The 24,390-nt window shown below is 52.4% G+C and overlaps 1 protein-coding gene across 3 annotated transcripts in view; it reads left to right on the plus strand.

Moving 5' to 3' along the window:
• The first annotated feature begins 5,204 nt into the window (after positions 1-5,204).
• The window catches only part of LOC118777453 (serine/threonine-protein phosphatase 2B catalytic subunit gamma isoform-like), a 28,923-nt gene continuing 9,737 nt past the window's right edge, over positions 5,205-24,390 (plus strand). For all 3 annotated transcript variants that reach the window (XM_036528358.1, XM_036528359.1, XM_036528360.1), the window contains exons 1-5: positions 5,205-5,666; positions 16,525-16,722; positions 17,608-17,732; positions 21,784-21,895; positions 24,257-24,390. The exon at positions 24,257-24,390 is cut by the window's right edge and continues 12 nt beyond it. In XM_036528358.1, coding sequence (XP_036384251.1) covers positions 5,615-5,666; positions 16,525-16,722; positions 17,608-17,732; positions 21,784-21,895; positions 24,257-24,390 — 621 coding nt within the window. In that variant the 5' untranslated portion in view covers positions 5,205-5,614. The remainder of the gene's footprint in view (positions 5,667-16,524; positions 16,723-17,607; positions 17,733-21,783; positions 21,896-24,256) is intronic.

Below are 24,390 nucleotides of genomic sequence, written 5' to 3' on the forward strand. Positions count from 1 at the left end.
GGCTGCTATTTCCAAAATAAATGTTTCCAAAACTGACACGATGTTAAAGAGGTGCTGTGTCAGTGAATTTGCATCTGCAGTTTCAGTGACAGGGATGGGGTTGTTTTTTCCTCAGCATGTCAGCGAGAATATCTGGCACTTTATGATTGTTTGCGGTTTAGAGACTCAGTTGTGCTGGTTTTCCTTCGATGAACAGTCAAGCCTGAGCCGAGAGGTAGGAGAGGTTTCTGCTTCATACCCCACTAAACCAAGCATTGCTTTATGCCGTAGTAGATTGCTTTTCATGCTCACAGATGTACCATCTTTACCTAGTTCTCTAATCCTTTTCAGGGCATCTCATACCGCCACACTCTGACACAGATGGGCACTGGGATCCAGGTACGATCTGAAGATGACATAGACACGCACTAACAAAGCTACTGGAATGTAAATAGAATTAAGAGATAGATTTCAGTATATACAGTTTGATAGATATCGGTGTATTAATAGTTTCTGAAATTTCATTTCTACATATCAATGGAATTCTCATATTGCATGTATCTGAGGTTGTTTCCTTAAATTGTATTTAGCTTGTGGGGTCAAAGGTGGTCCATTATGGGACATTCTGCTGGATGAAGGATTCTTACCTGACCAACTATTACAGCTACTCAATGCTCACAGGATAATGGTATCGCTGCTGAGCCGTGCACTGTCAGCTCCTGCTTCCCTCTCTCTACCCAGCCTTGATGGTTTGCTGACAGGAGAGTTAGAACTCCGTTAATGTCACGGCAAGGGCAGATGCTGAACACAGTCTCTGACACATGTATAGATAAAAATGAGACCAAACAAGACATGTATACCTTGAACCAAACAGAATATACAGAAATGGTAGCTTATAACTGAGGATTGGGATTTCACCACTGGTAGGAGGGAGGGTCCCTGAAGGATTTGGGATCATAAAGATCCCATGCCTTCGGAGTATCCCTACCAGTGGTGGCTATTCCTATCATGGGGTTCCTTTGTGTGGAGTAGCGGGGATATATTCCTCAGCTGGTTGGCTGCCGTTTTTGGCCAGAGAATGTTAACTTTTGCGTGCTGCAGTCCATACATTGCCAGGCCTGGCTGTCAGGATGGCCAGAGGATGTTTATTTGAACAACGGTCTCTGGTTTTGCATGCCATCCCGTTCCCACCTTACAGTTACTTAGGATGATTTTATGTCTTTTACTTTTCATTGCAACAGCTAGCAAGCCTACTACGATAATTTGAAAATGATGGCGCTGTAGTTTGATTCAGAATAGCTGACTGGACACAGTCACTCTGCTGTCATAGCAGGTGGTTCAGGGAAAGGAGAGAACAACAGAACAGGTATGAAATGATTTATATCCCGATATTAACATGCCCCACAACACACATTTTAAACAGGATTTTCCATGGACCAGGGGATACAGCCTTTCAGCACTGCCCTCATACATTATCCACATCACATGGGTGAAGCTAGCGTATCCACTTAGCGGGGTCATCCTGGTTTCCATGTGAACAAACGTGTGACGGTTGCTATGAAACCACCGCTCTGATGTAACTGTCATACTAGATTCTGTTGAGCCGGGCATCGGTCTAATGCAACAGCTGCAGCACGTTAGGCCATAGTGTTTACATGGCACCAAACAGCGAAGAGAATAACACTAACAGAAAAGAGGAATCCTGGCTGCTCTCACACCCCATTGGCTGACACCATCTGCCCGGTAAGATAGCCAATGAGAACAGTGGACGAGACACACCTTATCTTCCAAGACACTGAAGCAAAAACAAAATAACAGCAGAAAGTTTAGCCTCCCTGTGTCTCCCCTCCAGACTGTGGTTTAGTGAGGGGTAACAGAGACCAGAGACACCGGGAAAATGTATACAGTTTGTATAATGAACACTGATCTGACCATCCTCTTCCCCATCACAAAACACACCGTACCACTTTTATTTCAAGGTCGGTTGAACTGCCTGCTCTCGTTTATTAAGGACTGTGTTTAGCTGTTACCTCGGCCTGCTGTTCATTTTTCAGTAGCAAGATGATTCCACCCCTCCACCCCTGGCTGTGTTTTTTTCTATAGGAAAGGTTAAGGCCATTTCAGAGGTATTTTCCACTCACTTCCACTCCACTCTAAACAGCTACTGAAAGGCCACAAGGGTGAAATGTTTTCCTTTGCTCAGCAGAGAGCAGACCAATTTAATTATTACTCCTTTCAGACAATTCCTTTAAATGGAGGAACAGTGCCCCCTGGTGGCTGTTTTAAGAACTCAAACACAGACACAGTTTAAGAAGGGGCAAAGGAAACCTGCATTTTTGCGCAGCGGCTTTGCGCACCTGTACATGCCGGCTGAGCGTATGAAATGCGTTGAGGTATATGCAGAGGTAATCGGCAGTTCAGCTGTGCTAGTGTAAATTGTTGCTAGCACTCAGCAATCTATGCTCTTCTGTACAGGATACGTTTCTAATGAATATAGTAATATTAATTAGAATATAATATTCTAATGGTCTTTTTCGTGGCAGGCACACAGTGTATTCCTTCTTATCATTATTCCGTGCGCGCGCACACGCACACACACACACACACACACACACACACACACACAAAGGTGGGTGCATTGTAAATTAGCCCTTCTTCTACTGTGTGTTTCTTGCTGTCTGCTATAAATCGCATTGCCCCTCCCCGGCTGTACTTCATTAGGCGGTTTCCGACGCTCCCCTCTGATCAGAGATGTATTAGTGTTTTCATTTTTGCTCGTTTATCTTGCCATTGTGAGACCTTAGTGGGCCCCAGCACTCCAGCACTCCCTCCAGCGTAGCATTGGCTCGTTTGACGGCCGTTTTGGTTCCACACATGCGTAATGCTGAAAACAGAAGGGCTGGATGCGATGAATTATACGGACATCAGCTTCACTGCGCCAAACGTGCCCGGTGCCCTGCTGGAACGGTCCAGTGGGTGCATTTCCCAGTTTTACCACTGCGTGTCACTATTGTAACAACTAAATCCAGTGCACCAATTTATTTCGTCTTTACCGAGAGGTGATACAGGTCGATCGAAACAGGTTTAATGTTATTAAGTTCAGGTCTAACAAAATAATCTCTTTCATGTAAATAGTAGTATTACTACAAATAATAATAAATATGCAGTGAAAGACGTACGTATGAGGCACTGAAATTTAGAGATACAGAAGAGACTGAACTATGGGCAATAATTTAGGCACACAGGCAAATACAGAATGTATGCTTTTGTAGTGACCTGTTTCAGACGTTCCTCTTAAATTTCACACTTGTGTGCTTCGTTGGACACACAAGATAAAAGAAAAGTTCTGTCAGTTATGTGTTCACAGTAAGTGCCGGCGTCTGTTTAGTTTCTTCCCCACAGTTTCAGGATGGGCTGTCTCCAGGTTAGTGCAGATTTCCATGCCTCAGCTTGCATGTTTAGGCTGGTTTGTGCTGGTTTTTTGGTTTCTTGTGAGCTGTGGAACAACCTGAGATCCTCTCTACTGATGTTTTGATTTTTCGTTGCTTAGATAACATCTACTGGACGTGTCAGGACCATCTCCCTGCTACCAAACAGAGGAGCAGAAGCCAAGGCATTCCACAACAGATTATGTGCAGGCAGGTATGAGAGATCTGGAATTTCAGTACCCCAGTGCATTCTGGGATATTTTGTGCAGCCTGTCCATGTGTCCAGTGTTTGGAGGATGCTGACATTATAAAGTAGGCTCAGATTTAAGGCTAGCCAACCCTGACCTCTGGCAATGTTTTCTAGATCTCACAACAGTTCAGCACCACATTCACTCATCACTACCCCATTCTTGGAACATCTCATAAGAAATGTGTGTGTGTCTTTATTAATCCTTATACATTATTCTTGGAAATAATTTTGGCATATTGAAGGCTTATAACTGTGACTGGTTAACAACACTTATCTCATAATTAGTTATTTTTATTAATTTGCTAGATGCTTTTATACAGACCATTTTACAGGACTTCTTGGGATTATATATTAAATGTGCATAACAGCACAAATAAAAACAACAAGGTGGCAGGTACAGAACCAGCAGTTCCACAGTGAATGATGAAAACCTGTTCTAATCGCATCACATGGCAGTAACCCATGCACATACGGCTTTATAATGACCTATAACACCATGCTGCATCATTGTATGCAGTGCTGCATGACATGTTATGTTCAGATAATCCCAACAGGTGATCCTGAAGGGAAGCTTTAAATAGCATTATGCCACCATACTCGTAAGACATTTAAGTGATCCGTGAGAGCTACACCACCTGGTATCACTCAGAGTTCATTTTGCTTTAAAGACCCGAGGTTCTTTTGCTCTCACTTGGTATTGAAGTGGATGTGATGGAAGCCCTGCTTTAGCTCTCAGCCTTTCATCACTGGCACTCTGACACAGCTGAGGAAGGGAGGGCTTGCTGTTTCTGCCAGAGACCCTGTGGTTGCGGTTGTTCTTGGTGTCAGTGGGATCTGCTAACTAGCAGAGTCCTTTCAATGGCTGCATTCACATTGTTGTGGTTTGGCTTGTGGCCATCTTCAAATGACTAACCTTGTTTTTTGACCCCGTTTCACATGGTTTCTCTGAAACAAGAATCAAAGTGAACTTTTTTCTCTTGATTCTTTTTAGAAACTTGATCTTCATCGAGAAGGCAGTTTATCAGGAGTGACTCTTCCATTTTATAATACAATTGCTACAGTGCTATGTTGAATAGAATAGCATGTGCATTTGACACAAATTTGGAGCTATTAAATTTTGTGTGGAATTTTGTATGGCGTATTTATTAAATATAGATGTTTAGATAGATTAGTTAAAGGGGAGGACGTTTTTCATGATATTGCAGGAGCTAAGCCCTATAACCTATAATTTTCGATCTGAGAGCTGCCAGAAAGTTAGATAAAGTATGATACGTGCCTAAATTGTAAATGGCGTGACCCAGCATAGCGCTGATTTTCGTACCTGTATAACGTGATTTAACATATCAATTGTCAAGACCCACTCGGTTGTTTGTGAACTACATTTCCCAAACTACAAACGCCCTCGCTTTCGATGATATAACCGCGAATACAGACTTTGGGGAATTGTAGTGTTAAATTTTCAAATATGTAGTCTTCACTTGGCTAACGTACTACCTTACCCATCAACCAATGCGTTTGCAGCTTCAATGTCGCCATGTTGTAGGAAATCCGTTTGCGGTGGATTAGAGTTTAATCCGAGGGAAGACGGAGAGAGACTGAAAGATTGAGCGGCTCACTGTTAGACTAAACCAGGCCCAGAAACCACGAAATAGATCAAAACAAATACAAAAATTTAATGACATGAAAACACATTAGCAGTTTGCGTTGAGAAATTTTGGAAACGCCATTACGTCTCGCCCCTTTTTTTGTTCATTTTACGTCGGCTGTCTTGGTTTATTCTGGCAGAAATTGACAGCCGCTGGGACCCCGACCGAAGGACACAGAGATATTGTAAAATAGAGATTGGGTGGTAAAGGCGTCCCTGCTCCCCTTCCCCTCCGGGCCGAGAAGCCCAGCTGTGGGGTGATCGTGGTTTGGAAGTCGGGGGCTAGCTGGTTTGCTAGCCGTATTTTCAAACATGTCAGCCAAGGAGCAGAACAGACTGTCCACCGTCGAGCGGCCGATTAAAGGTAAGATTAATTCTGAATGTGTATTCGGTAGTTCGCTAGATTTGGTAATTATTGGCTAAATTTGCTAGATAAGTGGATGTCTGGTTGGGTGCGTTTTCGTCTCAGTTGTCACCAGGTAGCTAGTCCACTATATACTCCGTTTCTCCTAGTTAGCTGCTAACTAGTTAGCCATGCAGCCAGGTAAGGACTGGGGCTGGGGTCCTATGATGCTGATCCGTGTCGACTGATCATTTCTATTGATGAGCAGGTGGCCGGTCGCTAGTTTAACCCACTTATGAAGTTGTTCTCCTAATGCTGCTGCAGTTATAGAGATATCAATTTCACTAGCTAAGTGCACATTCCGCGCTAGCTAGCTACCTATGGATGTTGAGTTGATGTTGGCTAACTGTGCTCTGTTCATTGGTTTTCTGATGCTACGATGGTGGTGAGCTTTCTGGCAGATCGCTAGTGGAAGCGCATCTTCAGGCCGGGTCTGGCGCAGCTGCAGCGGGCAATCTGGGCAGCGAAACACGGCATCGCGTTCAGACAAGCTGGGCAGAAAACACAGCCAGCTGTCTAAATGAGCAGAGTCGGTATGGATAGAATTACATCTTTAAGAGAATGCATTCAATAATCTAAAGACAGAAGGAGTTATTACAAAGCGTCTGAGGTGTCTTTTTCACGAGAGGCGGAAAACTCACAGTTTGCAGTGAACTGAACCGCCGCAGACGCCCGAGTCGCACTGGTCTGTCTAAATGACAAGTTAGTTAATGCGTAAAAAGCGCGAATTTCTAAAGATTCAGAGTTCCCCGATGCTTAGATGTAAAGAACGAAACGAGTGTGATGAAGGACTGAACGTGTTTCTCCACGCTGTTTGCAGGGCGCATACAGAGGCGCTCCCCGTGGGTCGGAAGGGCTAACGTAGATCGATATGTGCATTTGATACTCGACCCACATGCTGCACTCTGTGGTTTAGGGGTGATACACTCACTGATCAGGGTGGCTGGCGTTGTTATTTACAGGAGCATCTTCGGCTGAAGTATGTACACATGCTTCACACACGCACACATTTCACACACTTCATGCACACACACACACACACACTCTCTCTCTCAAACAGAAGGGCTCCTGGACTGACAGCCAGTGTGCTGAAGCAGCTGGCGTAGTTTCATTTCATAGGTTCTGTCGTCTGTGGTTGCTCACTCTGATCATCTCTCTCCGGGGTGAAACCACGGCACAGCACAGTGATGTCGAAACTGGAGCTGGTGGCCTGGTCCCCCTCGTGCAGGCGGGCCCCCTCGCGCAGGCCGGGGCCCCCTCGCACATGCCGGGCCCCCTCGCGCAGGCTGGGGCCCCCTCGTGCAGGCGGGCCCCCTCGCGCAGGCTGGGGCCCCCTCGCGCAGGCTGGGGCCCCCTCGCACATGCCGGTCCCCCTCAGTGGTGTCCTCTACTCCTTCGCTGGTATCAGCACTCAGATGTGTCCCCTCTGTGGGATCGGCAGCTTGGTGCAGTCTCTGGCATATGGCTTGGTGATTTCTGCACTGCCAAACACAGATTCACTCACTCAGCATTTTGGAAGTCCCACTCACAGACCTGCCGTGGAACAGTGTGAGCTGCAGAAGTTTTGGGGGGGGGGGGGGGGGGGGGCTGGCATGGTAGACCCACAGAGGGAAGGTGCTCTTTCTCACCATACAGCTACAATTCCTAATCACCTCCTCCACTGCTGTGTGAGGAAGAGGGGTAACCTAACCCTAACTGATCAGGGATCAGTGGCAGGGTGTAATCTGCCTGCTGGGATCCCACAGTGACCTCTGGGGCCCTGATGCCGAGTCAGTGCCTTGTCCTCAGGGGCTGAGGTGTGGGGCGACAGATCTCTGATTGGTCAGGTCCTGCAGTTTAAATCCATGACCCTTTTATGAAGCAGCCAGTAAATCAGTTCCCAGTTTCCGAATCATAATGTATCCATTTGAACTTCATTCATATATTTACTTCTGATTTCCCTCTGGAAGATAGCCCCTGAGAAGCACTCTGTGACAGTTTGATTGTAGATGGCAGTGTGCCAAATAAAAAATTTGATTCATTCGATTGGTCTCATGAGAAGGTCTCTGCACTGTGTGTGCGTGAGTCTGATTGGCTCCCGTGATGTGTGCGCTGTGTGTGCGTGAGTCTGATTGGTTCCCGTGATGTGTGCGCTGTGTGTGCGTGAGTCTGATTGGCTCCCGTGATGTGTGTGTGAGTCTGATTGGCTCCCGTGATGTGTGTGCTGTGTGTGCTGTGTGTGCGTGAGTCTGATTGGCTCCCGTGATGTGTGTGCTGTGTGTGCGTGAGTCTGATTGGCTCCCGTGATGTGTGCGCTGTGTGTGCTGTGTGTGCGTGAGTCTGATTGGCTCCCGTGATGTGTGCGTGAGTCTGATTGGCTCCCGTGATGTGTGCGCTGTGTGTGCGTGAGTCTGATTGGCTCCCGTGATGTGTGCGCTGTGTGTGCTGTGTGTGCGTGAGTCTGATTGGCTCCCGTGATGTGTGCGCTGTGTGTGCGTGAGTCTGATTGGCTCCCGTGATGTGTGCGCTGTGTGTGCTGTGTGTGCGTGAGTCTGATTGGCTCCCGTGATGTGTGCGCTGTGTGTGCTGTGTGTGCGTGAGTCTGATTGGCTCCCGTGATGTGTGCGTGAGTCTGATTGGCTCCCGTGATGTGTGCGCTGTGTGTGCGTGAGTCTGATTGGCTCCCGTGATGTGTGCGTGAGTCTGATTGGCTCCCGTGATGTGTGTGCTGTGTGTGCTGTGTGTGCGTGAGTCTGATTGGCTCCCGTGATGTGTGCGCTGTGTGTTCGTGACTCGTACCCCTGGCCGGCCGTCCCGGGAGGCTCTGACCGCAGCCTGAGGATGAGTGCCCTGGGCGCTCAGTGCGGCTGTGAGGGAAGCGTGCTGCCTGAGAGATGTGAAACCCACACACACACCAACACCGCCGCCATCTCTGCAGCACTGACCAATCACAGACTCTGCCAATGAGGAAGTGAGGAAGCACTGTTCCCTCTACCAGATACATCAGAGGGAGGTGGGGAGAGAGAGAGAGAGAGACAGGAGGGAGAGGAGGAGAGATGGTGGTGACTGCCTGGCATAGTAGGAGTCCCCAGAGGGTGTTGGGTTTTGGGAAGATGGGGTGTCAACACGCACAGACGCAGGTCCATCACGGCTTCCTGTGGTGCTGGCCCCACGGAGCAGCGTCTGCGGGTCACAGCGGGCCTAGGGGGTCTGTTCAGTCAAAGCACAAAGCCAAATGCCGTAACATTACCTTCAAAGCCAGGGGCCAGCTGAAGAGCCGCACTGACACAGTCATGGCTTTAAATGTCTTATTGCTATTTTTAGGTGCTGCTATGGCTTTTTGGGTTTGTCTTTCCCATTGGCCTTGATCTCCAAGGTGAACCTAAAATGGTGGCCCCTGGCTGTGGGCCCCCTTCCTGTGCGCTCAGAGGGGTATCCCTCATGGGCCCACACCCATCCCAAAGCGGCTCTCAGCTCTGCAGCCGGCTGGCTCCTGTACACACCGCAAGCCTCTTCATGCAAGGACCACGCCCTCAGACAAACCTGTTCCACATTTTTGTGTGTGTACACCTGTGTGTGCATGTGTGTCTCTGTTTGTGTGTGTGTTTGTGTGTGAGAGTGAGTCTGTGTGTGTGTGTGTATGTTTGTGTGTGTGTGTGTGTGTGTGTATGTTTTTGTGTGAGAGTGAGTCTGTGTGTGTTTGTGAGAGTGTGTCTGTGCGATACACAGTGAAACACAGTGACATGCAGCAGTACGCAGTGAAACGCAGCGATATGTAGCGAAACGCAGTGAAACGCAGTGATATGCAGCAGTACGCAGCGATACGCAGTGAAACACAGTGATATGCAGCAGTACGCAGCGAAACGCAGTGAAGCGCAGTGATATGCAGCAGTACGCAGCGATACGCAGTGAAACGCAGTGATATGCAGCAGTACGCAGCGAAACGCAGTGAAGCGCAGTGATATGCAGCAGTACGCAGCGATACGCAGTGAAGCGCAGTGATATGCAGCAGTACGCAGCGATACGCAGTGAAACACAGTGATATGCAGCAGTACGCCGTGGTGTGTATGACATACTCATGAGCGCAGCTCTGAGATGGTTCGTTAGACTGAAAGGAAGGGAGTTTCTTACTGCTGCAGTGAAAATACACAGGGCAGAGGGAGTCACACACACACAGGGCAGAGGGAGTCACACACACACACACACACACACACACACACGGGCCTGAGGGAGTCTCACACACACAGGCCTGAGGGAGTCACACACACACACACAGGGCTGAGGGAGTCACACACACACACAGCGCTGAGGGATTCACACACTCACGCAGGGCTGAGGGAGTCACACACGCACGCAGGGCTGAGGGAGTCACACACGCACACAGGGCTGAGGGAGTCACACGCACACAGGGCTGAGGGAGTCACACACACACACACAGGGCTGAGGGAGTCACACACACACACACAGCACTGAGGGAGTCACACACACACACAGGGCTGAGGGAGTCACACACACACAGGGCTGAGGGAGTCACACACACACAGGGCTGAGGGAGTCACACACACACGGGCCTGAGGGAGTCACACACACACAGACACACAGGCTGAGGGAGTCACACATACACACACACACACACACACACACACAGGGCTGAGGGAGTCACACACACACACACAGGGCTGAGGGAGTCACACAGACACACAGGCTGAGGGAGTCATATACACACACACACACAGGGCTGAGGGAGTCACACACACACACACAGGGCTGAGGGAGTCACACACACACACACACAGGGCTGAGGGAGTCACACACACACACACAGGGCTGAGGGAGTCGGGGGGGGACCTTTTGGTTGCTGCTGTTAGTGCGAGTGTGGGAGGTTTCCTGAGTAGAATTCGCAGGCATTCACACCCAGGGTCAGCTGGGCTGGGGGGCGTCCCCCCAGTGCCCCCCGCCTGCGGGACAGGGACGGTGAGGGGGATTTATGTCTTGGGTTACAGCAAATGGGGAATAACTGGGGGGCCTAAAAGTCTAAAGACGTACTGACAGGGGCAGAGTAGTTATTTGTGGAGAGGTGTTGGGTTTGGGGGGAGGGGTGTGGGCAGGGTCTGGGTGGGGCTGGGGGGTTTGTTTTAGGGTTTGCCCTCTCAGAGACAGCTGCAGCGAGACTCCTCTGTGTGCCTGTCCTCCTCACTACGCTGCGGAGCTCACCGCACACACACCCAGCGCTCACAGAGAGCACTCACACCCAGCACACACACCCAGCGCTCACAGAGAGCACACACACCCAGCTCACAGAGAGCACACACACCCAGCGCACACACCCAGCACTCACAGAGAGCACTCACACCCAGCGCTCACACCCAGCTCACAGAGAGCACTCACACCCAGCGCTCACAGAGAGCACACACACCCAGTGCACACACCCAGTGCTCATAGAGAGCACTCACACCCAGCACACACACCCAGCGCTCACAGAGAGCACTCACACCCAGCGCTCACACCCAGCACACACACCCAGCGCTCACACCCAGCACACACACCCAGCGCTCACAGAGAGCACTCACACCCAGCGCTCACAGAGAGCGCTCACACCCAGCGCTCACACCCAGCACTCACACCCAGCACTCACACCCAGCACACACACCCAGCGCTCACAGAGAGCACTCACACCCAGCACACACACCCAGCGCTCACAGAGAGCACTCACACCCAGCACACACACCCAGCGCTCACAGAGAGCACTCACACCCAGCGCTCACAGAGAGCACACACACCCAGTGCACATACCCAGCGCTCACAGAGAGCACTCACACCCAGCACACACACCCAGCGCTCACAGAGAGCACTCACACCCAGCACACACACCCAGCGCTCACAGAGAGCACTCACACCCAGCACACACACCCAGCGCTCACAGAGAGCACTCACACCCAGCACACACACCCAGCGCTCACACCCAGCACACACACCCAGCGCTCACAGAGAGCATATCTGTGTGTGTGTGGGAGCATGGCGGGGGGGCAGTGTGTGAAATGCTGGGGGGGGAAGCTGAAGCCCATTGACAAGTGTGTTGGTGTGTGTGTGTGTGTGTGTGTGTGTGTGTGCGCGCTTGTGTACAGGGCTCGGACCCGTGTTGCAGTGGGGGAAGGGGGTGATTTTCCAGAAGAGGTGGGGGTTTGCAGGGGCAGGTGTCTTAGATTATGATAAAAGGTTTAATCTGTTCCAGTGTACATTACAATTAATATCCATTTAAAATGGTTTGTTTGTGTTTGGAATTAGGTGGACAGTAATCCAAGCCTTTTAATTTTTAAATCCTTTGCAATTACAAGCCCGCCCCCCTTGCCCAGGAGTGCATGTGAATGTGCAGGCCTCAGTGAACACACCCCTCTCGGTTCATCCACCTGGAGTGGGATAGTCCCACCATAATTCTGAAGTTAAATGCATTGTTTTATTAATCACTCAGATGAAACTGTGAGGAATGCTGATGGCTTCAGGACCATCTGTGAGCACAAGCACGGAGGAAGCCTAAACAGCGCGACTCTTAGCATCTCTGAGCGGGATGGGGTGTGCCAGAGTGGGGCAGGGCATCGCTGGGCGGGGCAGTGCTGGGCGGGGCATCGCTGGCAGGGATGACCTTCTCCTCTGGTGTGTGAGTGAGAGCAGGGCTGCGCTCTGGCCTGTCTGAAAGTGAAACTGCGGTGTTTATCAGCAGCAGCAGGCCCCCTCAGAGTGCCGGTGTGTTCCGGAGCATTCCGGCATGTTCTGGCACGCGGTTCCCCGTTCGGCTGGGGGCCTGCCGGAGCAGTGTGGAGCTGCACACACGGACATTTTGCCTGCTTCAGGTTGTAACACAAGCTGTCTGGCCGCCACCCTGCATGTGTAATTACTCTGGCCTCATACATGATTAAAAACCACAGCCCTCAGATCCCGCTCTCCCTCCCTCTTTTCAAGCTGTATCTTGCTCTCTCTTTCTCCCTCTATCTGTCCTTCCCTCTGCTTCCCCCTCTCCCGCCCTCCCAGCTCCCTCACTCTCCCTCCCTCTCTGTCCCCCCTCTCTCTGAACTCCCTCACTCTCCCTCTCTCTCTGTTCCCCCTCTCTCTGAACTCCCCCTCTCTCTCTCTGTCCCCCCCCCTCTGAACTCCCTCACTCTCCCTCTCTCTCTGTCCCCCCCCTCTCTGAACTCCCTCACTCTCCCCCTCTCTCTCTGTCCCCCCTCTCTCTGAACTCCCCCTCTCTCTCTCTGTCCCCCCTCTCTCTGAACTCCCTCCCTCTCTCTCTGCCCCCTCTCTCTGAACTCCCTCCTTCTCTATCTTGCCCCCCCCTCTCTCTGTCCCCCCCCTCTCTGAGCTCCCTCACTCTCCCTCTCTCTCTTGCCCGTGGTCATGCTGGAGTTCATCATCCGTAATGCTAGAGGCTCTTTACTTATTCTGCCACCCTTAAAGGGCAGGAACATGTTCCCCCCTGTATTTTTAGATGTGTTAGTGGTGTTGGTCTGAGCGCAGGCCTGAGATTAACAGCTTCTAAAGGATGGCAGCAGTGCTGAGGTCAGGCTGTGGTGCAGCATTACTGATGTTCTGACACACCCAGAATGAGCCGCAAATGCGTAGCTCAAGCTGTGTGTCATTATTCTGCTAAAGGGCGAAGGTCAAAGGGGAGATTCACTCTGTGGGTAATTCATTTAGTTGCAGAAATGAGTTGCAAACTGAACCAGTTTAAAGTCCCCTCCCCCCTTAAACAGATGTCATTCCCAAAATGTCTGTGACCTGCTTTTGTATGTGGTACCCAGATAGCCCTGTGCTAATTAGCGGCTCTCCGAAAGGGAGGGGTGGCTGGTGTTCTCTTGCGTTAGCCCCGTCCTGTTGCGTTCTGCGTTTGTGAAACGCTCTTCCTGTTTCGCATGCGGGGAGGATGGTAAAGGAACGGCTCTGAGTTCGCTGCTTTCTTCGCTACCGTTTAAAGTCTCTCTCTTCCCCAATTTTGTGCTGGGCCAGTCCAGGTAGATTCTGAAGAGGTGCGTCTTCAGGCCCCGTCTAAAGGAATGGGGTGAAGGATCTGTCCGTAGCGGGACAGGGAATTCGTTCCACCACTGGGGAGCGATGTAGGTGAAACGCCGATGTCTGGCAGAACGAGCACCTCCTGTCTTGACCATGCAGGGAGCGAGGCGTCCAGTTGCTGCTGAGCGTAGGGGTCGGGCTGGTGTGTAGGGCTGGATGAGTTCTTGGAGGTAGGTAGGGGCTGTCCTGTTGATTGCAGAGAAGGCGAGGGTCAGGGTCTTGAATCTGATCCTGGCAGCAACAGGAAGCCAGTGGAGGGATTTAAGCAGGGGAGTAACATGGGAGAATTTGGGGAGGTTGAAGATCAGTCGGGCAGCTGCGTTCTGGATGAGCTGGAGAGGCTGGGTGGTACAGGCTGGGAGGCCTGCGAGGAGACCGTTGCAGTAGTCCAGTCGAGGGAGAACTGTGGCCTGGATAAGGAGCTGCGTCGCGTATGTTGTCAGGAACGGACGTATCCTCCTGATGTTGTGGAGGAGGAATCGGCAGGCCCGTGACGTGCGAGCAACGTACTCCTTGAAGTCCAGGTTGCTGTCGAGGATGACACCCAAGCTCTTTGCTGACTGAGAGGATGGTATTGTGGTGCCATCGACGGTGATGGAGAGGTCATGCAGGGGGGAAGGGCCGGCTGGGATGGTGAGGAGTTCTGTTTTTCTGAGGTTCAGCTTCAGATGGTGGGATGACATCCATTTGGAGATGTCAGCCAGGTAAGCTCTAACAGACCAAAAACAAAATGCTCTACTGGCTTGTATATGAGGGGATCCTGATTATAAGGCAACTCCCCCAATGGGAGGGGAGACCCATCTCTCCCGGTTTTATGCAGAATAGGCCAGGTGTCGTCCACTCTCCGCTCTGAGTGGGATTCTGGCCTTCACCTGAGAGATCTCCCACACAAGGGATGTGTTTCACAGGGTTTAGAGATGCTCTCTGATTAGACTGTTGTCTGCAGTGTTTTTCATCCACGTTTCCACAGTTTCCGGGGTTTTAGCTGTGCTTCTGAGAGCCGCGTTTCCACAGTCATTGATCCTGCTTCTGTGAGTGTGATGTGTTAGAGCACCAGCTCTTGGTGTGCAAACCAGTCTTGGCTTGGGTTACATAGCCTTATTGAGTAGTTGGGACTTGGATAATTTCAAAAGATGGGAAATTGAGGCGATGGGAGCCTGCTGTTTCCCGCCCAGTTCTGCCTGCCCTTCAGCGCCGTGAGTAAATAATGACTCACTGCAAATGAATCTGCTGCCGCTGACTCTTTCTGGCAGGAAAATGAATAACAGAAATGAATTATCTCTCTGTTTAATACGCAAGTTGTCCATCATGAATCTGCACTGCAGCTGATGGGGGTGAGGGGTTGGTGCTCTGGCGCTGGTTGGTGTGGTGATGCCCGATGCTCCTGGCGGGTGGGCCAGACGGGGCCGCTCCCTGATGCTCTGGGCTGACCGCGGGGTCATTTCGGGGCGGATCGGGGTCTCTGGGGGTCGGCCGTCTGCGTGTTCTGGCAGCCGAAGCGGGGCAGTCTCCTCCGGCGGCTCGTTTGCCAGGCAAATCTGGAGCACCCATGCGCATCTCCCCCCCTAGCCCCCCCAGCCCCGGCACACATGAAAATCCCGCAGGTGCTGCCATCACGGCCCCCCCACCCCCGTCCCACTCTATGGAGCGTGACCCAGGTGGCCTCTCTCTTCCTCTTCTCACTGAACCGACACACTCAATGCTGAGCAGCGGTGGGACCCGCCTGCTGCCATGGGGGGGGGGGGGGGGGGGGGGGGTTGGTGGCGGTGTGAGTGCACCAGGGATCCGTGGCTGACAGAGGCTTTGCCTAATCTCCTGCTGTTTATGCCCGTCCCCCAACTCACAGCCCCTTCCCCAACTCACAGCTCACAGCCCTTTCCCCAACTCACAGCCCGTCCCCCAACTCACAGCCCTTTCCCCAACTCACAGCCCGTCCCCCAACTCACAGCCCCTTCCCAAACTCACAGCCCGTCCCCCAACTCACAGCCCCTTCCCCAACTCACAGCCCGTCCCCCAACTCACAATCCTTTCCCCAACTCACAGCCCCTTCCCCAGAGCACACTTCCGGGGTTATTTATACCCCGTGTGCCTTCGCTCTGCTCTACAGGGCCCATCCTGCACCTGACAGCAGCTCTAAATTTACTCCTGAGGTTAAGACCCATACGCCATGCAACTGCTCTCTGAATTCATGGCCCTCACAGGCATGACTTGCATGACATGAAGCTTGATTTCTACATGGGAATGTTTCCCGGGTTTTAGCTGTGCTTCTGAGAGCCACGTTTCTACAGTCATTGATCCTGCTTCTGTGAGTGTGATGGTGTTACAGAAACGGCACCGGTCAGGGCCCGTGGGCGGCCTTTGCCTGGCTATCATACCACACTTCAGTTTTGCTTACTCTTATTCCCATAATCCCCCGCTCAGCACTGAGGGGGGACCACCACACACTGTAGTGGTGCATGCAAGCACCGCACCGAATAAGGCAGGGGCTTCTGGGGTCCTCTGGTGCCACTTTCTCCCAATCACAGGTGTAGCCAGGCAGGAAGGGAAAGGCAAGAGCCCGCACATCTCCTGTGTTGCCCCCTACTGGCGCTCCACTGCCACTCCGGTGGGGATGAGCGCTCTGGGTAGAATATCTGCTTAGTCAGTAGAGTATCTGTGCTTCATGACAGACTCCAGGTCTGTCTGATGAAACCTGAGGTATTGTGTGTGTGCGTGTGTGTGTGTGTGCAGTGTGTGGTGTGACAGTGCGGAGCGTAACTCTGGCCCCCCCTCTCCCCAGCGGTGCCGTACCCCCCCACGACACGCCTCACCATGAAGGAGCTGTATGAGGACGGGAAGCCCAAGGTGGAGGTGCTGAAGTCTCACCTGGTGAAGGAGGGGCGGCTGGAGGAGGAGGTGGCCCTGCGCATCATCAACGAAGGAGCCAACATCCTCCGGCACGAGAAGTGCATGCTGGAGGTGGAGGCTCCAATCACAGGTGAGCCTGTCACATGACTCTCTGCACCAATCACAGGTTAGCCTGTCACATGACTCTCTGCACCAATCTTAGGTGAGCCTGTCACATGACTCTCTGCACCAATCTTAGGTGAGCCTGTCACATGACTCTCTGCACCAATCTTAGGTGAGCCTGTCACATGACTCTCTGCACCAATCACAGGTGAGCATGTCACATGATCACAACAGTTGCTGTGGAAGGTTGTACTCATAGCTGACAGCTAGCTGCTGTCATGGTTACCCTCCCAGCAAGGGTATTTCATATGATTCTGTGGCAGAACTCCAGTAGAACTACACCCCCTCCTCGATTCCTAAATTCTCATATCCTGTGTAACATTAAAATTGGCCCATTGTGTGTGAGATTCACTGTAGTCCGCAGTTGGAGGGTTGGATTTTGCAGCGCAGCCTGTCCTGTGTAAGTGACCCTGCGCAGGTGAGACCTGCCAGATGAAGAGATAAGTGCACGATCCCATGCCAGCCGGTGCCGGCCTCCCCGGGGGTTTGGAGTCCTCCCTAAGAGGCATCGTACAGCAGGGCTGTCGGCCATCTGCGGCCTAGCACACCGCATACCCTCCCTCTGACTGAGGGAGACGCGAGGAGTGTCACACTGTCCCTCCTGCTCCGCCTCAGCGGCCGCGGCGGAATAGGTTTTGGTTGTGGTGACATGCGTGTGTTTTGGTTTTGGTGATGTGTGTGTGTTTGGTTGTGGCGACGTGTGTGTGCTTTGGTTGTGGTGATATCAGTGTGTTTTGATTGGTGATGGGTGTTTTGGTTGTAGTGATGTATGTTTTGGTTGTGGTGATGTGTGTTTTGGATGTGCTGATGTGTGTGTGTTTTCATGGTGGTGATGTGTGTTTTTGCTCCACAGTGTGTGGTGATGTCCACGGGCAGTTCTTCGACCTGATGAAGCTGTTTGAGGTGGGCGGGTCCCCCAACAACACGCGTTATCTCTTCCTGGGGGACTACGTGGACCGGGGGTACTTCAGCATCGAGGTGAGCACCCCAGCACGTGCTCTCAGACAGGTGGGCCGTGTCCAGGTAACAGGAGACGATCTTCGTGGAATCACCTATGAGCTGCTGCTGGCTGTGCTTAGCCCTGATTGGACAGATTCCATCTCTGCAGCTGGAGTGGGGTCGGGTTGCCCACCCCTTCCTCCCAGACAGTCAGGCGCAGACAGGTCATATCGTATATCATGTCATATATCACATATCATATCTGTCAGAGCTCAGTTAGAGGCTCCTCCGCTCCTGAGATGAAGTAGCACTATTGAGTGAGCTGTCCCAGGAGAAAATGGCATCAGTCTCCTGAACATCCTGTCTCTCTCTGTGCCCCTGCTTCCTCCCTGCTCCTCACCCCACTCTGTCTTTTCTTCTGTTTACTTTTCTTCCTCCTCTTTTTCTGTATTTCCCTCTTACTTTCTTCCTTTTTTGTTTGTTTTTTTAACGGACTGCCTGGCTGGCTGCAGTGAGGATGAGTGTCTGAAGCTGCTGTAGCCCGTGCCCTGGGCCGCGGTCGCTCCGGGCCGCGGTCGCTCCGGGCCGCGGTCACGCCGCTCCTCCCACACACGCTCGTGCGCTCGCGGATCCACCTGTGTTTCTCTGATCCAGGTCCCGTGACACATGGATCCACTGCACACAATCCCGGTCGCTAGGCAACCCTGAGGAATAGCAGGCAGCTTGTGGTAACAGCAGGAGCTGGTCTGGGATCAGCAGACTCAGCCCAAAACACCAACCCCAGCCATTTCATAAAAAAAGATTCAGCTGACCCAGGGTCAGCTCCTCGGGGCGCCACCTCTGACCCCAGACCCTGTACACCCAGCTGCAGTCAGACAGGCTGTGTGAGAGCTCCCTCAATGATGAGCAGCTAGGAGCACTGTGTCACATCACTGGGGCAGGGTGATGAGCAGTGCGCTGTTCTCTGATTGGCAGGTGGATCACTGCGGGAGGGTGATGAGCAGTGCGCTGTTCTCTGATTGGCAGGCGGATCACTGGGGCAGGGTGATGAGCAGTGCGCTGTTCTCTGATTGGCAGGCGGATCACTGGGGCAGGGTGATGAGCAGTGCGCTGTTGTCTGATTGGCAGGCGGATCACTGGGGCAGGGTCATTATTACATTAAATTGTATTACATTACATTCTATTATTGGCATTTAGCAGACGCTCTTATCCAGAGTGACTTACATCAGTTACAATGTTATGCAACTGAATATTTACTGAAGCAATTGTGGGTTAAGTACCTTACCCAAGGGTACAGCAGCAGTGTCCCAGCGGCTCCTTAACCACTAAGCTGCACTGCGGCCCTGGGTGTGTGTGGCGTGGGCGGTGGGCGGAGGGACAGAGGAGGTTTGATCAGAGGGGATTTTCCACTCAGTGCTGCTGACAGTACCCCGAATGGCCACCAGGGGTGCCGGTTCAGTGGAGCGTGATGTCGTTTTGATTGAAGTGTCTGAGCTGACAGGAAGTGCGGCAGACAGGGTCCGTGTGGAGCGGGGGAGGCTCTCCCCAGGGCCCGTGTGGAGCGGGGGAGGCTCTCCCCAGGGCCCCTGGCAGGAGGGCCTGCAGGCCTCAGTAGCCCGAGGGGAGCGGGTTCGATTGCACAGCGTGGCGGGAGGTAGCGGGGGCGCGGTGAAAGGGCTGCTAGGCGGGAGGGAGTCATCACCCCCCCCACCCGTGGGTCTCTGCGCCCGTCGCCGGGGGCGACCGTTTGAAGGCAGTGAGGCCGAAATGTCAGGGGAGAGAGGGCGAAAGGTGAGGCAGGTGCAGGAAGGAGGGTTTGGCCTCCCAAAACAGCGGGCTGGGGCACTCCCAGATGCACACGGGGCTGGGTGTCTGCTCGCCTCACCCCCGCGGTGCTCTCCGTCAGCACACAGATCAGAGCACGCTTAGCGCCCCGTTCCTGAGTCCCGGCCCCGTCCTGCCGCTGCTCTGCCAGCCGGGCCTGCACAGCCTGCAGCTCGCCTGAGCGCGTCCCCCAGTGAGGCCGCTATCCCCGGGCCTCTGCAGCAGAACGAGACCCCCGGGCCTCCGGAGCTCACCTCACAGCTGTGTCGGTGGAGGCGAAACTCAGGGCTACAGAGAGCGGCGTGAACGCGTGGCTTCCTCTCCTGAGCAGAAAGCCGTCTGACAGAGCTGACTTTTTCCTGTCACTGACAGAGCTGCCTTTTTCCTATCTCTGAGTTTCCCTCATAGCTGACAGCCGTGAAGATTGTAGTGTGTGTGCCTTTGCTCAGGGGTTAACACTGCTGGTCGTGCAGTACGTGTGTATGAGGTCTTTGCCCTGTGTGCTAACGCTCTCTGATGGTTGGCTTACACCCATAGCGTTGTATGGGTTCTGGGGCTAGCGGAAGGCCAGAGCGCTGTGGAGATTCTGAAACTGAGTGAGTTTTTCACACCGCGGTTTTGCGCGTGTGTTTTTGCAGCATCAGCAGTGAAAGTGAGACAGATGAACAAGCCCCTCCTGCAGCCCTCGTGCAGAACCGTGCAGAATTGCGCAGCACCGTGCAGAACTGCGTAGAACTGCACAGCACGGTCAGCCCGATGGACCATTCGCCACGGCGCTGCAAGACCGCAGGGAGGACGGGGCAAAAACAGTGGCTTTCCCCCATAATCCAATCACAATCCAAATAAACCCATCTTCAGTAATCTGTACATTCCAAATAAACCTGGCTTCAGTAATCTTCACAATTCAAATAAAACCAGCTTCAGTAATCTTCACAATTCAGATAAAAAAGCCTTGTCCAGCTTCGTCCATGTTTCACTTTGCAAACAGATGGATTTATTTCTTTTTGGCTGTAAATGCAGCTTTTCTTGATTCCCTTTTGAAGTAGTGTGTTTTGAGAGTAAAGGCTGTGATACTTCATAAAAGTCGACGGACTGATGATTGATTGATTGATTGGCTTGTAACGACAGTGTGAAGAGAAGGACAAAGTGTTGCTCGAGGCCTTTTTTTAGTCTGACTGAAATAGACGTCTGTTTAACAGTTTAATTTAAAGCTGAAGGCAAACCACACGCTGCTGTTTTTCTTTCGCTCTCTCAGCCTTACAAATTTGATTTGGTCCTATTTTTCTACCATTGGCGCTTCTTTCCTTGTTATTTTGAGTAATGCTGACAGCATTGCTGATAATCATCTGCTACATGTTTACCTTATGCAGACCCTCTGAAAGTCCTCTGGTCACACTCTCCTGATCTCTGATTGGCTGAGTGGTTTTATGTGTGGATTTGGGGCTGGCAGTAAAGCTTCATGTCTTCATGAGGAACTGGGAAGGTATTTTCAGAGCCATCTGTACCACCTGTCACTGGGTAAACATAAGGACATCGTTAATCCGGGCCACAAACAGGTAATTGTCACTGAATCTGACAGGGGGACCACCTCTGTACTGAAACAGACACTTGGATCAGCCCAATAACTCAATGCCTTATCCAGGCTTAGCTTAGCCATTCTCCCAGTCTGAACCGTGACCTTTTTAAATGAGGTACTGATCCCGGATCAGTGAGCGGACATTGTTACACTGGCAGGAGGGAGGTGTTGGATGGTGTTGGCAGTGTGCTGGGTGTTTTGGGACCCTGCTACCCTGCTCAGACTGTGATCCCAGCAGAGGGGCTGGGGGTGTCGTGATGGTGAGAATGAAGCCACGTCCTCCTGGTTCCCTGGGCTCTGACCCCTCTCTCTCCACGTCCTCCCGGTCCCCTGGGCTCTGACCCCTCTCTCTCCATGTCCTCCCGATTTCCTGGGCTTTGACCCCTCTCTCTCCACGTCCTCCCGGTTTCCTGGGCTCTGACCCCTCTCTCTGCTGTGTCCCCCCGGTTCCCTGGGCTCTGACCCCTCTCTCTCCACGCCCTCCCGGTTCCCTGGGCTCTGACCCCTCTCTCTCCACGCCCTCCCGGTTCCCTGGGCTCTGACCCCTCTCTCTGCTGTGTCCCCCCGGTTCCCTGGGCTCTGACCCCTCTCTCTGCTGTGTCCCCCCGGTTCCCTGGGCTCTGACCCCTCTCTCTGCTGTGTCCCCCCGGTTCCCTGGGCTCTGACCCCTCTCTCTGCTGTGTCCCGCAGTGTGTGCTCTACCTGTGGACCCTGAAGATCAACCACCCCACCACTCTGTTCCTGCTCAGAGGAAACCACGAGTGCCGGCACCTCACAGAGTACTTCACCTTCAAGCAGGAGTGTGAGTACGGTCTGTGTGTGCGTGCTTGTGTGTGTGCGCGCGGGTGAGTGTGTGTGCGCGCGGGTGAGAGTGTGTGCGCGCAGGTGAGAGAGTGTGTGTGTGTGTGAGAGAGAGAGAGAGTTTGCTTCTGATCCTGTTCACTGTGTAGATGTTCCTCCTGTTATCTGCAGTTAGAGACATGGCTGTTATCATACAGCCCGCTGTATCACTGATTCTGTGCTGTTCCTATCTAGCAGCAACCTGCATCGCCCCTCCCTCCTTTCTCCTGCATCGCCCCTCCCTCCTTTCTCCTGCATCGCCCCTCCCTCCTTTCTCCTGCATCGCCCCTCCCTCCTTTCTCCTGCATCGCCCCTCCCTCCTTTCTCCTGCTGTTATTATTATTACTGCTGCTTGGCAGATGCCCACATCTGTGGCTTCCATTGGTCACATTTTGAATACTGCCTGTTCCTATTGGGTATTTACTGAAGTGACTCTGGGTCACGTGTGGTGGCCCGACAGCGAGTGAAACCAGGACCCATGTGCTTTAAAGCCCAGTTCCTGAACCACCAAACTGAGGACATGATCGTACGGACCCGTCTTTATGCACAGGGCTGCATGTGTAGGTTTGTATGTAAACATTTGTTTACACAGGGCTGTGTGTACAGGTTTGTGTGTGTAGGACTGTGTGTACAGGTTTGTGTGTGTAGGACTGTGTGTACAGGTTTGTGTGTGTAGGACTGTGTGTACAGGTAGGCCCTACTCTGTGCAGCCAGCACATGCTGCTGCCTTCAAGGTGTGAGACAGAGCAGTTAGTCACCCATCCCCCCCCACCCCCCCCCAAACTGCACTCATCCTCCTGCAAGTGTGAAAACGTGGCTTCCTGTCTCTTTCCTGGAGGCCGACCCATGTGGCCCTCAGCATGAGAGAGTCCCCAGCTCTGCCTGCGGGGGTCTGAGGGCAGGGCTTCAGCAGGGCGGGGGGGTTTACCCAGAATGCTGCAGGTTTCAGTCCTGAGTGCAGTATCTGCTTATGAACTAAGGCATGAGAGCAGCTGCTACAAAATAATGATGATGATAATTAGCCTACGTGAGCAAAGACACCCATGGTTTATGAATGTTTTGAGTGCGTAATTTGTTGAGTGATTGGCGTTTAGACAGAGGTTTTCAGCCAGGGATGGGAACACTCTCCCCCTGTTGCTGTTGCTGTGGCGTGGAGCTGGGGCCCTTGCGACCCCCTTACAGCGCGGGATGCCTGGCTCAGTGTGTAGCGTGTGCTGTTGAATATAGCCTGTTTATGGGGTGCAGGAGCGCTCACCCTTCAGAAGCATCTCGGAATGAGGCGGTCCCCCCCAGCCCCCATCCGCCAGGGCCAGCACCAGAAAGCGCGTACTGATCAAGGGGCACAGCGTTTGCCTCTGACCCCCCCCGCCCCCCCCGCCAGCCCCTGAGCCCTGTTCGGAACCCCTCTCTGGTGGACTGTTCCCTCAACATGTCTGAGGGCATGTGACCTCTGATTATTTTTAACCCCTCATGTTCATTTCGTTCACTTGTTCCTGCTGTGGGAATTTACCCACCTGTTCTGCAGGAATTCAGTGTACACCACCAACCCCAGTCTGACAGTGGCAGTCAGCTGTGTGGTCGCCAAATGTGATCTCAGCTCCGCCTGGCACTGATGCTCGTTCATATGTGATTGGTGGTGTCCTGTTGATGCAGCTTGTCCTGCTGCTTCACTAGGTGCCCTGTGTAAATCACTGTGGATACGAGCGTCCGCTGGCAGTAATGAAGTGTAATGCTTCCTGCCTCTGACTGATCTCCCTTAACCCGGACTTTGCGCTTTGCATAGAGGGAAAGAGGAGCCCATATCTGTGTAACAATTGTCAATGCTGGTATTAATCATTTAATGTGAGGAAATTGCCTAGAGGCCCGTCAGGTACGCAGAGCCATGTTGTGTACTGTAGGCAGTGCGGGAGGGAACTTGAATAAAGTGTAGTTCTGCTTTTATGCACTCCATTTTAAGTTTAAATTAAAATAGCTTCTCCGGTCTGTTTGCAGTGTGAATTTCAAATCTAGTCCACCGTTTCTGGAGTGCATATTTGCTGCTATCTTTTGGCCCAGCTTTCTAGAACATTCTGTGACTTCCCCAAATGGTCGCGGCTCCCACAGGATCTGATGTTTGGGTTTTGTGTGCTTGTTTGTTTTGTGTGAGGCGTGTGGTGTCTGCGATGAAATTAGTGGTCAGTAGTATTGAGGGCGTGTCCAGTGGGTGCAGAGTGTTACCTCATCTGCCCCAGGACCAGGACCTGACCAATGGGAGCTCATTAAAGCCTCTGCTGTGAGAGCTGGCCTGTGGTTGGTTGGTAAGTGTGTGCCTCTGTGGTTGCAGGTAAGATAAAGTATTCAGAGAGGGTGTACGACGCCTGCATGGAGGCCTTCGACTGCCTGCCCCTCGCCGCCCTCCTCAACCAGCAGTTCCTGTGTGTGCACGGCGGTCTGTCCCCTGAGGTCAACTGCTTAGAC

This window comes from Megalops cyprinoides, chromosome 5, assembly GCF_013368585.1.
Source record: "Megalops cyprinoides isolate fMegCyp1 chromosome 5, fMegCyp1.pri, whole genome shotgun sequence".
Classification (NCBI taxonomy): Eukaryota; Metazoa; Chordata; class Actinopteri; order Elopiformes; family Megalopidae; genus Megalops; species Megalops cyprinoides.